This window comes from Corylus avellana, chromosome 4 (genome assembly GCF_965113065.1).
Source record: "Corylus avellana chromosome 4, dhCorAvel1.hap1.2, whole genome shotgun sequence".
Taxonomy (NCBI): domain Eukaryota; kingdom Viridiplantae; phylum Streptophyta; class Magnoliopsida; order Fagales; family Betulaceae; genus Corylus; species Corylus avellana.
Genome location: NC_142493.1, coordinates 13,563,355 through 13,576,383, shown reverse-complemented (window position 1 = coordinate 13,576,383; position 13,029 = coordinate 13,563,355). Strand labels below are relative to the sequence as shown.

The following is a 13,029-nucleotide window of genomic DNA, read 5'->3' as shown; positions in this document are numbered from 1 at the left end:
GAGACTGTGAGGCGAACTGTGAAATTAATTACTAATTAATTAATTTTTCAGGCATTACAGAAAACACTCCATTAAAAATGGTGATCAAACCCTTGATATTCCAATTACTCCTAGCCAACTCATCTTTGGTCCACTTATCATAATCACCTTCACGCTTCTTCCACCCTCTTTCGAGCAAAAACCATATGTTATCATTTAACCAGTTTAGATGAGTTATCATAGGAACTTTCCAATTAACATAATTATTTCCACTTCTCGTGACTCGATAATATTAAAATTCTCAACATTCAACGTATACGTATACGTGCGTTTCATAGAGAGTTAAACAAGTAATTAATATTAATATATTGTTTCTTCAATTAAAAGCTGCACATGCACGCCTAATCTCTCCCTGGAAAGCTGTCTTAACACCGATCTGGCCCATCTTGAGGAAGGAGTCGACAAAATCAGCCTCAAAAGAAGGCCCAAACAAAGGGTCGAGGAAATCAAAGTAAGAGTCCAATATACTCTTGGTTGTCTCATCATCATTCAGCCTCGCATCGGATTCCAGAACAGCAAAGCCTTCCCTAATGTTTTGCAAAATATGGTCGTCAAATGCTTGCTCGCTCCCACGATCGGTTGCCAATCGTACATTAACATCTCCGCCCTCAGGACACCTAGCCTGTAACTCCGGAAGGAGAGCCGGGTTTATAGCCGGGTCGGATCCTCCACCTGGGAAGAAGTTGTAAAGCCGTTTCGTCATGAAGAAGCATGCCGTGCTCCCAACTGTATGCGCACCTGATCGATCATATATATATAATCATCATAACTAAGCCCTAAGTTTCTGCATAGTGCTATAAGTTACTCTTGTGTTTTTCTTGAGTTGATTTAAAAATGATGTGGCTATTAAAATCATTATTGACCTTATAATTAATCATTATTAGATTTTGATCAAATGATAACTTTAATAACCACATCATTCTTAAAGAGATTCGAGAGGGACGAAAGAATAACTTATAGAATAACTTTGTTTTTTGCATCGGTCATGTGCATAATTTTCATGTTTTACGGTTTTTTTTTTTTTCTGTAAGAAATATGTCTATTCAAAAAATTATTATAATTTCTTTTTCTTTCTAATAAAAAAGAAGAGCTAAGTTGTTCATATCATGAGTTTTAGTTTTCACCAACCATAAGGTCATATGATGTGCATGAGAGAGAGAGACACAGCATAATATATATACCAGTAAGAAGAACGAGGTCTTTCTCCGTGAGTCCCTTTTGCAAAAACTTGGCCTTAAGTTGCTGAATTGTATCACTAACATCCGGCATGTCAACTGCCAATGAAATGTTGGAAACCCGGCCATCTCTTCGGCCCGTTGGAACCTGGAAAGCTGGTCCATTTGCCTGTACACGTGCACAAATAGAAACATGCATATATATATATATATATATAGTAACTAAAAAAAGAATGATCTCTTTATTTAATTATATATCAATTAACTGCGTACCAAGGCTATAGCGTCTCGAGCGGCTAAGGCCACGATGTCTGCACAAGACACCACGCCTCCACATACGACTTCCAATTCTGCTTTGGCTTTCCCTATCACTTCAAACCCTCCGACGCCTTGGTGTCCAAATGCGTGTCTTTCAGCATTTGCACCATTTTCGATCAAAATCGAACCGTCACATCCCTAACTAACGTTAAATTAATTAGAAAACCCACCAACTAATTACGATAGCATCAGAGAGAGAGAGATAGAGACCTCGACAAAGCAGTCATGGAAGTGGAGCCTAAGCAGGACTGCGGCGATATTAGCATCAGAGAGAATGGCATCTTCAACAACAGCGCGGACTATGGACTCAGCATCCGGGCACGTTTCCGCGTAGAAACCGATTCTGAGTTGCCCCTCAGAAATCCCAATCAGAAATGTGAGCATCACAACCAAGAGTATCGCCATATATGGTGTGTGTATCTTCCGCGTAAAAGAAGAATGGCTGAGCTTAAGAAGAAGAAGAAGGTGAAAGTGGAAGCAAGGTGGGACAAAGAAACTAAGAGAAGGGGGAGAATTTATTTGAGAGACAGATCTCGGTAGCTCTTGAGCTGACAGCTTTGAGGATTGAAGGGCAATGTGTCAACTAAAAATTGCATGTGCTGTCATACCATGCTATTCATACGTTTTTTTTTTTTTTTTTTTTTTTGGAACTCATAACTCATCACTTGTATTTCTTATTGAAAATTATTTCTCTACATTTAATTAAGGTTGTAGTTTTCAAGAAGGCATAGGGCTGGAAGCCGCTTAAAAGCTCCATGCAGACAACTTGACTGCTATAACTTAAAAACGTTTGGCCTAAAAATTCAGCCAATGGGTCCCCTAGCCCAGGCACCTATGCAATAGTCTTGCCCAAATCCAGTATTCTATCCTTGCACCTCATGCACCGTATCTTTTCAACCCCATTTTTTAATAAATAAAAATAAATAGCTCAATAAACGAAAAGCCAAACGTGGTTAATTTACATGGCCTTAACGAGGAACCCAAGAGAAAAATAAAATTAGCTCCAAATATTCCTAACTATCAACAATCACTATTTAATTACAATTGATTCCACTAAATAATTATAATTGCATTCTAGTTTATATATTATATTAAATCAATTAATCTTTTAGACTTACTTAATATTGACTTTTGTGCTCCATTTGTTTCGCTGTAAAATAATATCTGAAAAATGTTTTTCGTATTTTCAAGTGTTTGGTGCGACGTAAAATAATAGTCAACAGAAAATATTTCTCATTTTACCGAAAATTTTTCTTTAATTTTTGGAAAATGGTTTCCGGTTTTCAAAAATGGAAACCATTTTCCAAGCTTGAGCATTTCATTCTCAAATCGACAAACCTAGCCAAGACCTACCCAAGACCCCGCCAGGACTTGACTGAGACTCATCCAAGATCCTGTGGGGACTTGCTCGGGAGCCAATCGGACATGCCCAGGACCCCGCCAAGAGTTGATCACAACCCGCTAGGGACCCTACCAGAACTTGATCGGGACTTGCCAAGGACTTGCCCAGGACCACGCCAGGACCTGCCTAGAATCTAACCAGACCTGCCTTGCACCCCGCCAGGACTCGCTCGGGACTTGTTTAGGACCCACCCAGGACCAGCGAGGACTTGATCGAGACCTTGCCGAGTCTCGACGTTGAATAATATTTTTGGCATAAAACATTTTCCTGGAAAATGATTTATTATAAAACTTTTTCCCGGTATTTGGCAGGTACGAAAAATAAAGCGGGGTCCTGGTTGGGTCCTTGACGTCAAAAAATGTTTTCAGCAGAAAACATGTTCTTGAAAAACATTTTTCAGTATTCCGTGTGTACAGAGAATCATATTAAACTCTAAATTATGAAAATGGCCCAGACGGGTACTAGGCGGGTCCCAGTGGGGTCTTGATATGGTCTAGGCAAGTCGTAGTAGGGTCACTGCGGGACTCGGTTAGGAAACCTCTAAGATTTGGTCGGGGCATTTTCATAATTTAGAGTTTAATATGATTTAATGAAAAAATATATATTAAAAAAAATTGTCATTTTCCTTAAGCGCCAAACACCGTAAAATGTTTTATGATAAGTGCAGAATGTTACACATTTTAGCTCCTTAATTCAAATATATTAATCTCTTAGGGTCCATTAGGTTTGCGGAATGGATATTCCATTAGGAAAATGAATAGTTATTACTAGGAATAGAAGAGAGTGGAGTGTAATAGTTATTCCTATTCCATAGTTTGGTAACAACACCCGTGTTTTAAATGGAATTGAATCAAAATTACTAAAAATCCCATCACTCTTTTTTTTAAAAAAAAAAAAACCTTAATTAAAAAACAAAAAAATATATATAAAAAATTAAATTCATGGGTGGTCGGCCACCCATAGAGTGGGTGGATGTGGTGGCCTTAGCCACCCCGAAATGCCACAGGGGTGGTCGCACAACCCCCGGAGTGCCTAGGGGACCACCATGATGCGCTCCGGGGTTGGTAGCGCCACCCCCAGAGTCTTTTATGGGTGGCTGGCCACCCACTTTATTTTCCAATTTTTTTTTCTTATTATTTCTTTTGTAAGTTTGGAAAAAAAAAAAAAAAAAAAAAAAAAAAAAAGGTATTGATGTATGCTAAATATTACATATTTGAACCTCTTAATTTACATTGGTTAATCCTTTAGCTGTGTTGTAATCTAATTTTTTGTGCTAATTTTGTGTTTTTAGTATTTTATAGGTTGTTGAAGGAAAACTGTGTCCTTAAAGGAAAAAATGCAAAGTTTAGAAGAAAGCTTAAAAAGAGCCATCTACAGAAGTAGGATCAAGCACTCCATTTTGCGCTCGAGCACATATGCGCTCGATTCCAACTAGGTTGTGCTCAAGCGCACCCACGCCCACCAGCAAGTCAGCAATGTACGAGTGTTGCACCACAAGAGGAAAAACGCATGCACGATTGCGATCGAGCACACTCGTGTAGTCGGATTACAGCAAGAGTCCTTTTTTAAGCCAGATTGGGTTTTCAATCTTTTATTTGGACTAGGAGACATACCTCCGAATTTCCTAGGATTATTAGTGCTTCTAGGACTCTCCTAAGCCCTATAAATAGACTTCTTAAGCTTCAACAAAAATAGATAATTTTGGAGAGAAGGGAAGGCTACAGAGGTTCCAAAGTACGAAATTTCAAGAGTAGATCTGCCTTTAGATTAGTTTTTCCTTTATTTTCATAGTTATGTGTAGCTAATTTATCAATTAAGGTAAGCCTCACCGATGAAGAGCAACAATATTTTCATGTACGTTAATATTATCAAATTTTATGGGTTTTCATATTTCAATTGTTCTACTTCAATTCAACTAGTGGGATAATTCTTGGATATCTTTCGTGATTTACGGATACATTTGATGATTTGAGATAGTTTCATTTAATTGATTGCTTGAATTTTCTTTTTTCAAAATATTGGGTATTCATTGTGTTTTCGTTCTACAGATACATTTGATGATTTCGTTTAAGTTGGATATCTCTTGTGATTTACGAATACATCTGATGATTTAATTTAAACTGAATACCTTTTGTGATTTGTGCAAAAAATGGATTGAGTGAATGATTTCATTAATATTTGAAGCATAGTAGAACATACATAAAATTTTTATTGTGAGAATTTCAGATGATATTGATGAACATCGAACATGTTGCTATGATTTGGTGAGTATGGATTCCAAAACCATAGTACTTTATCTTTTGACTATTTTACTTTATTTAGTTTATGTTTTATCTTTTATTTGCAAAACCCAAACTCAAATCTTTTTTGGAACTAGGTTAAGATTTAATTAGTTTAGATATAAATTTTGTTTTCAGAAACACAATTCTCTATGGGTTCGACCTCGCACTTACATCCTTATATTGCAAAATGCCCTTCATGAATAGCTATTCCTCTCATTTTTTAGAGGAATGGCTATTCCTTTGTATAAGAGATTAGTGATTCTCACAGAATAACCATTCCTAGGAATAGGACCATACCAAACAACAGAATGGCTATTCCACAAGAATAGCCATTCCATTCTAGGGATCTATTCCGCAAACCAAATGAGCCCTTAGTTTGATTATAGTTTGATGCTTTGTGTTGTTTTTGTGTTTTCTTATAGTTTTTATGATTTTTAAGAAAAGCAAGCATTTTCGTTAAGTTCCACACTTAAAAGACATTTTTGGGAAAAGTTGGAGGTTGGGATCGATCGCATGCAAGAATAGGCTCGAGTGCACAAGCAGTCAGGCTCGAGCATAGCCATGCGCTCGAGCACTCAAACTAGTAGGATCAATCACAGGAATGCAATCGAGTGCACTCGTGCGCTGGGTAGTAGAAGACACGGTTTCAAAGTCTAGAATCCAATTCCAACTCGATTTTGAGTTGTTAAGCTACACTAGAATGTCTATGGCCCAAATCCTATAAATAGACCCTCAATCCATCAAATTAGAAGGAGAGAAGAGAGAGAAGCACCCTTAATCCCTTAAATTGTGTGTAGCTAATACTTTAGTTAGGGCTCGATTGAAGCCCTTAATCATGTCTATTTTGGATTTCAATATTAGCGCCTTTGCCACAATTATATTTTTGATATTTAACTTGATTATTTCCTATGTTATTTAATTGCTCACATAAATGTACTTGATCATCATATGCATGTGGTATGGACTTGTTATTTGAGTCAATTTGGGTGACCGAGTCCTGGGCCTAATAAAGTGACAAAAGAGCCCCATCACAGGTTCTTAGACTAATCAACATGGAGAACCAGGAGTACAACGTACAATTATTCGTCTATTAATTTAGATGGATAGTTGCATAATAAATTTTTGGCGCTGTTGCTGGAGATTGCATTGAATTTTGTTTAGAAATTGTTTCCTTTAATTCAGTTAATTTTGTTTTTAAATTTCAATCTATTTCTGTTTTGCAAATCCATTCCTATTCTATGGCAGTGTGCTCGAGCGCCCATTCCAGGGCGATCGAACGCACCAGTGCGATCGAGCGCACAACCAGATAGCAGCACTGAAATTGCTGTAATTTCCATTATGTTTATTGTATTTAAACTTCAAGCTCTTAATATAATTTTTTCTATTTTCCAATTTTTGTTTTGTTCTACGACAGTGCGATCGAGCGCATAGCTGGACAGCATCACTGAAGCTGCTGTAATTTCTGTTTAAATTTCATATACTATTCATTCTAAACCTTTCTGTTTCTATATTGCAGTTCTATTTCTGTTTTGCAGCAGTGCAATCAAGCACACATCTAGGACAATCGAGCGCACATCCGACCAGCAGCACTGATGCTGCTATAACTACAAAAAATTGAATTTCTTCATGCAGGGTAGTCGATCTCAGAATTTAGCCATCATTCTGTAGGACCCAGAAATTGAATGGACCATTTGACAAAGGCAAAGAGACAACTCCGAAACACAAAAAGATCCCAAAGTTGAGGAAAATATAGAAGATAGAATCAACCACCGGTGTGAAGACCTATGAAGCATTCCTTCATTCCCCAAAACCTCGACTAGCCATCATGCGTTGATTTCCAACCCATTGTGCAGAGCAATTACAATTTATCTCCACATATGCTCAATATAGTTCCACACTATAGACGCACACCTACAGAGGATCTACATATGCACATTGGGATTTCTTCAACCTATGCAAAACGCAAAATATCCAAGGCCTAACCGCATAATGAATCAAGTTAATTCTCTTTCCTTTTTCCTTGAAAGATAATGCTAAGCTATGGTTGAATTCTTTGGCTGCAGGTTCTATTCACAACTGGGAGGAGTTAGCCCCAAAGTTCTTAAAGAAGTTCTTTCCAACCCAAAAGACTAGGCAATTGAGCAAGAAAATTCAAACCTTCTAACAAAAAGATGGAGACCTTTTCTTTCGAAGCATGGGAGCACTTTAAAGAGCTACTTCTCAAATGCCCACATCACAACTTATCTCAAGACAATCAGGTACAAGTTTTTTATGAAGGTTTCAATGATACAAATAAGTGTCTTGTTGATTCAGCTTGTGGAGGAGTGCTTATGGAAAAGAACAGTGAGGAAGCCATAGAACTCTTTGAGACCTTAAGCGAGAAGTCTCAACAATTCTCATCCAGAGGGAGGCAAGAACTCAAAGGGAAGGGCATATATGAAGTTAGCACAACTGGTGGAGTCTAGGCTCAAATGGCTACCATGGAAAGAAAGTTGGATATGCTCATAAAAGCCATGACTACTCACACCATTTCCCCCACTCAACAAATTGCAAGAGTCGAGGTATGTGCCATATGTTCCCATTCTGATCACACCACTGAGACATGTCCCATGTCTTCATTTATAGATCAGGAGCAAGTAAACTATGTGGGACAAAATAATTTTCCTCCGAAGAACAATCTGTACTCCAACACTCACAATGCAGGGTGGCGTAACTTCCCCTATCTTTCATGGAGTAATAATCAAAATGTTCAGAACCCCCAAGGGTAGCAAAGGAATTTCCAGTAGGGAAATAATTACCAGGCTCCACCATAAGCAGTCCAACATAATCATGAGTAGAAAAAGAATGATATTGAAAGTGCTATGCACTAGTTCTTGACTGCACAGCAACAAACTGATGCTAAGACTAGTCAAACCATTCAGAATCTAGAAGCAACAACCAATCAAGCCATTCAAAGATTGGAAGCACAAATGGGGCAGATGGCCAAGGAGCTGAGCAAAAGAAAGACGGGCGAATATCCAGCCCAAGCAATACCTAGTCCAAGAGGCCACGGGCAACTGAAGGCCTCAGAATAGTAGCACTAAAGCTACTTCCAAAAGCACTCCAGCCACAAGTTAAGGGAGCTCGAGTGCACCTGCCCTAATTAGTGGTTCTAAGGCCACTTCAGGCACTGAAATGTCATAACCTTTTAAATTTTCTGTTTTTGTGTTAATTTTTGGTTTATTTTTTGTTATTTTTAGTTTCTAATTTATTTTATATTTTTTAGTTTTCCTTTGTTTTGATTTAGTAGCTAGTTTTGAGGAACAAGTGTTTTTGCATTCAAGTTTAGGGGTAAGCTATGAGCCATACCTATTCCAACCAGTTTTCTCACCCCCTCGGTATAATCTTTCCATTTTTTCTGCACATTGAGGACAATGTGAAATTCAAGTTTAGGGGTACGGGAGACACACACACACACACACTTCGTCCAAAAAAATTTTTGATTTTTGGAAAATGCATGTTCATGTTATTCTTGAGACTTTGAATGAGCTAAGCGCTGTGATTTGAATTTCATTGGTAAGCTTAAAATGTTGAACACATGATCTGATGACAAAAATTTTAAGTCTTGTTACTTACTTTTGGCATTTGAGAATTCACTTATTTCGATTTAAATTGCCACGAGCACAACTGCACATAGTTTGTGAGGTATGACATGTGAACCTGATTATGTATGTTTCCAACATCTTGGGTGAAGCTGGGTGACTTGTTGGATGGATTCATTGGCATTATAAAAAAAAAAAAAAATGTTGATCATTGTGAGATTTTTATTGAGTAAGTGGACCTCTTGCCTCATTAAGTAATGAGTGTTCACGTCAAAAGGTGAGAATTTGAATTTGGTTAAAGTCATGGCTAGTTTGGTTTCGTAACCTTTTTGACTCGAGTTAGTAAGCCCATAAGGGTGTTCTTACACCTAATGCCCTAAAACCATCTGGTTTGGGAAGCATTGGCCTTACACTCATTACATGGGTCAATTAGAAAGGTTAAAGGAACTAAGCATTGCACAGCCTGACCAAAAAGAATAAAGAGAGACTGCTCTTACTGTTATGCCATAGTATTCAGTCTGATGGGAATCCTAGTGAACTTTAAGATATTAAATCATTACACATTAGAAATTACACTCATAAGTTCACATTACACTCAATTGAACTTATGAGGCCATAGCCTGTCATTTGTAAGTGGTTAGACTTTGGAATTTCAATTCATTTAGAAGATGGAATTTCTCCTTTTAAGCTTGCTAATGAATGAAAATTAGTGTTTTAACTGATACTTCAATCTTATGGATGACATGAACTTTGTATAATGTTTGTGGGTAACATTTCTGTTAAACCCTCACAAGACTTCACTCATCCAACTAGGGATGCCTATTGGTTTAAAAGGCTTGTTGCATACACTAAATGCAATCGTCTTTCCCATGACAGAGTAGGTAAAGTAGCTGTTGTTTTATGTTCGTTTTATTTACAGTTTCGTACTGCAAAGAGACTAGTAGTATGTAAGTTTGGGGGTGTGACAAGTGCTAAATGTTACATATTCTAGCCCCTTAATTCACATATGTTAATCTCCTACTTTTGTTATAGTTTATTGTTTTGTGTTTTCTTGTAGTTTTTAGGATTTTGAAGAAAAGCAATCGTTTCCGACAAGTTCCACACTTAAAAGACATTTTTGGGAAAAGCTGGAAGCTGGGATTGATCGCATGCAAGAAGCACAAGTAGGCAAGCTCGAGCGTAGCCATGCGCTCGAGTGCCCAAACCAATAGGATCAATCGCAGGAATGCGATTAAGCACTCCATCTTGCAATCGAGTGCACTCGTGCACTGGGCAGTAGAGGACATAGTTTCACACGGTTTTCCACGGTTTCAAAGTCTAGAAACCAATTCCAACTTGATTTTTGAGTTGTTAAGCTGCACTAGAACGTTTAGGGTAGTTCCAAACCCTATAAATAGACCCTCAATCCATCAAATTAGAAGAAGAGAAGATGAGAAGTAGACTCAAGCTTTGGAAGAAGATTTGGAGGCTAAATGGTTTATCGGTTTTTCTTCTTTTCCTTTTTATTTTCTTTTTATGAGGATGATTCTCATGCAAATTATGTGTAGCTAATACTTTAGTTAGGACTTGATTGAAGCCATAATCATGTCTCTTTTGGATTTCAATATTAGCACCTTTGCCACAATTATATTTTGGATACTTAACTTGATTATTTCTTATGTTATTTAATTTCTCACATGAATGTACTGGATCATCAAATTCATGTGGTATGGACTTCTTATTTAAGTCAGTTTAGATGACCGAGTCCTGGGCTTAATAAAGTGACAAAAGAACCCCATCACAGGTTGGATTAAGCAACATGGATAACCGGGAGTAGATACCATGCCCTAGGCTTCATGTGGTTGTCGATTTCCATAGATTTATGCTTTCTTGAAGAACAACTTAGTATCATGCTAAATCTTTTGAGAAAGAAAAGAATTAGAGTAGATACCATGCCTAATTTGTGATTTAGGGAGATCAATAGCTTAAGGAATAGATACCATGCCCTTAGGTTGATAAACATTAGGTATCTTGATACAATTGGAACAATTGCATATTGTTCATCTTATTCGAGTATGGTTACCGGTGGATATCAAAACCCTACCCTTCCATTCTTATTATTTCAATTTAACCTTTTATCTTGTTTAATTCAGTTAATTAAATTAGGGAATTACTTTTAAAGCATAATTTACACAATCCTCGTGGGAATCATCTCGTACTTGCTTTCTATACTATCATTTTGATCTTGTGCACTTGCAAATAAAACATACAATTATTCGTCTATTAATTTAGGTGGATAACTGCACAACATTTTGGAAGAAATCATTTTTCAAGAAAATATTTCAATGGAAAGCATTTTATGTTGAAACAAACGGAGTCTTGATTCTTTCTTGAAATCTTTTGTAACATAATTAAAGTCAAAGACACTGTGATTTTAATTTTCTACCTCTTTATCCTTGAGTCAATGATTTTATTAATTATTCTTATTGTGAGGTTTAGGTTCGGCTTAATTCAATGAAAAATCTTGTAATGTATTTGTTGTTTAAAACTTTGGGACAAAGGAGTTAGATTTTCAGGGGTTGGGAAGTGTTCTCTATTTTCCCATCATGAAGCATGCCATGACAGGCTTGTGATGGCACTTGAAGAAGTGCTCTTTGATTTCCCGTCATGACGTGATAACGGGATTGATGCTGATACCTATTGTTTTCTCGAAAGAAGCCTCATCAGGACAGGCATGTAACGAGACTAAAGCTATTATTTTCTCATCAAAAGCCTTGTCGGGATGGGCATGTAACGGGACCAAAGTTGGACTCCCTGTTTTCTCATTAGATGGATTGTCAGGATGGGTTCGTGACAGGACTGAAGTTTGGACTCCCTATTTTCTCGTCAGATGGATCATCAGGATGGGACACATGACGAGGATGAGTCATTTGTTCTTCCCATCATGACAAAACTCCTTTCCCGTTACGATGTGGATATTTTCATATCTCAAATCTGAGAATTTTTGTTCATCCCATCTTAACGAGAAATGAGTCTCGTTAAGACGTGAAGAGTAAAATGTCTTCCTTATAAAAGGATTTTCCTATCACTGTTCACTGCAGACTTTTTAGGATAATTTTTTCTGTGCACTTTCAAAAGTTCTCTCCGAGCTTTGTGCCTCTGGAGTTGTCTTTACAAGAGAGGAGGTGATAAAGCTTCGGGCTGTCGTTTGCTCTTGCTTGATTATTGTTTGTTCGTTCTACTACACAAAATTTTTGTTTGCTACTTGGTGAAAGAGTATACCGAAGGGTCGGTGAGGAGATGCACTTCATAAAGATGGTCAGGTTGAAGATGAGCTAGGATCTTGCCATTCTTATAGAGTCTAGAGGTTCTCCAAGGCTGTGAGTATCGTCTATAGTTTATAAACTGAACTTCATATAGTGATTTCACGGGTTTGGCTGCCCTCGAGTGGTTTTTACCTTTGATTGGTTCAAAGCGTTATCCACTTCGTCAACAAACTTTGTGTTGTGTTTTGTGATGATTTTATAATTCTGCTGTGCATGTTTTAACTAACTCAATGGCTTAGATCTGTACTATTTTTTTGGTGATTAAAGGAGAAAACGAACCTCATATTCTTTCAATTAGTATCAGAGTAGGTTTGCTCGGTTTTGACTCACATCTTGAGCATGTTCGTCATCTCTTTAAAGGTAGAAAACGATCCTCATATTCTTTCAATTAGTATCAGAGCAGGTTTGCTAGGTTTTGACTCACGTCTTGAGCATGTTCGTCATCCCTTTTCCCCTATTTTAATCATGTCTTTGAATATCCCTTTCTTGGATGAAATTTGTTGTTTAAAAGAGTATGATATGTCCTATGTTTCATGTGCTAGTATTGTTGAATCTCTTAATTATTCTGACTGTAATGGTCTTAACCATGATTGTGTTGACCCTGCTAATGAAACGCACTAAGGGGGCACCTATCAATGTATTTTTCATCTTGTTGTCGTTTTGTAGCTCTGAAACGATTTCCCTTTGTAAGTTTCTTTGTTTCCATGAATTCAATTAGTATTTTTATGCTTTTTGTAGTCATGAGAGGTTATAATCTTTAATTAAGGTTGAAGATGAAGCCTCACCATTGATTAGTTTTATATTTCTCATGTATGTTCATACAATTTCGACATATATATATATATATATATATATATATATGATGTTCTATTTCAATTCAGTTATTAGATTAAACCCTTTTAATTGATTATTAATTATTTGTTTGAT

At 37.1% G+C, this 13,029-nt stretch overlaps 1 protein-coding gene and 1 non-coding gene across 2 annotated transcripts; both read right to left on the bottom strand.

The window, feature by feature from the left end:
* Positions 1 to 355: 355 nt before the first annotated feature.
* LOC132180022 (peroxidase superfamily protein) lies at positions 356 to 1,952 on the bottom strand. Its single transcript, XM_059592863.2, has 4 exons — positions 1,743 to 1,952; positions 1,488 to 1,670; positions 1,221 to 1,383; positions 356 to 777 (listed from the first exon to the last, which is right to left on the bottom strand). Exons 1-4 carry the CDS (start codon positions 1,935 to 1,937, stop codon positions 356 to 358), a joined length of 963 nt encoding a protein of 320 aa, XP_059448846.2. The 5' UTR covers positions 1,938 to 1,952.
* Positions 1,953 to 7,349: 5,397 nt separating this feature from the next.
* LOC132180149 (small nucleolar RNA R71) lies at positions 7,350 to 7,458 on the bottom strand. Its single transcript, XR_009440043.1, has one exon. It is a non-coding gene; the product is annotated as a small nucleolar RNA R71 (small nucleolar RNA).
* Between the last annotated feature and the right edge of the window lie 5,571 nt (positions 7,459 to 13,029).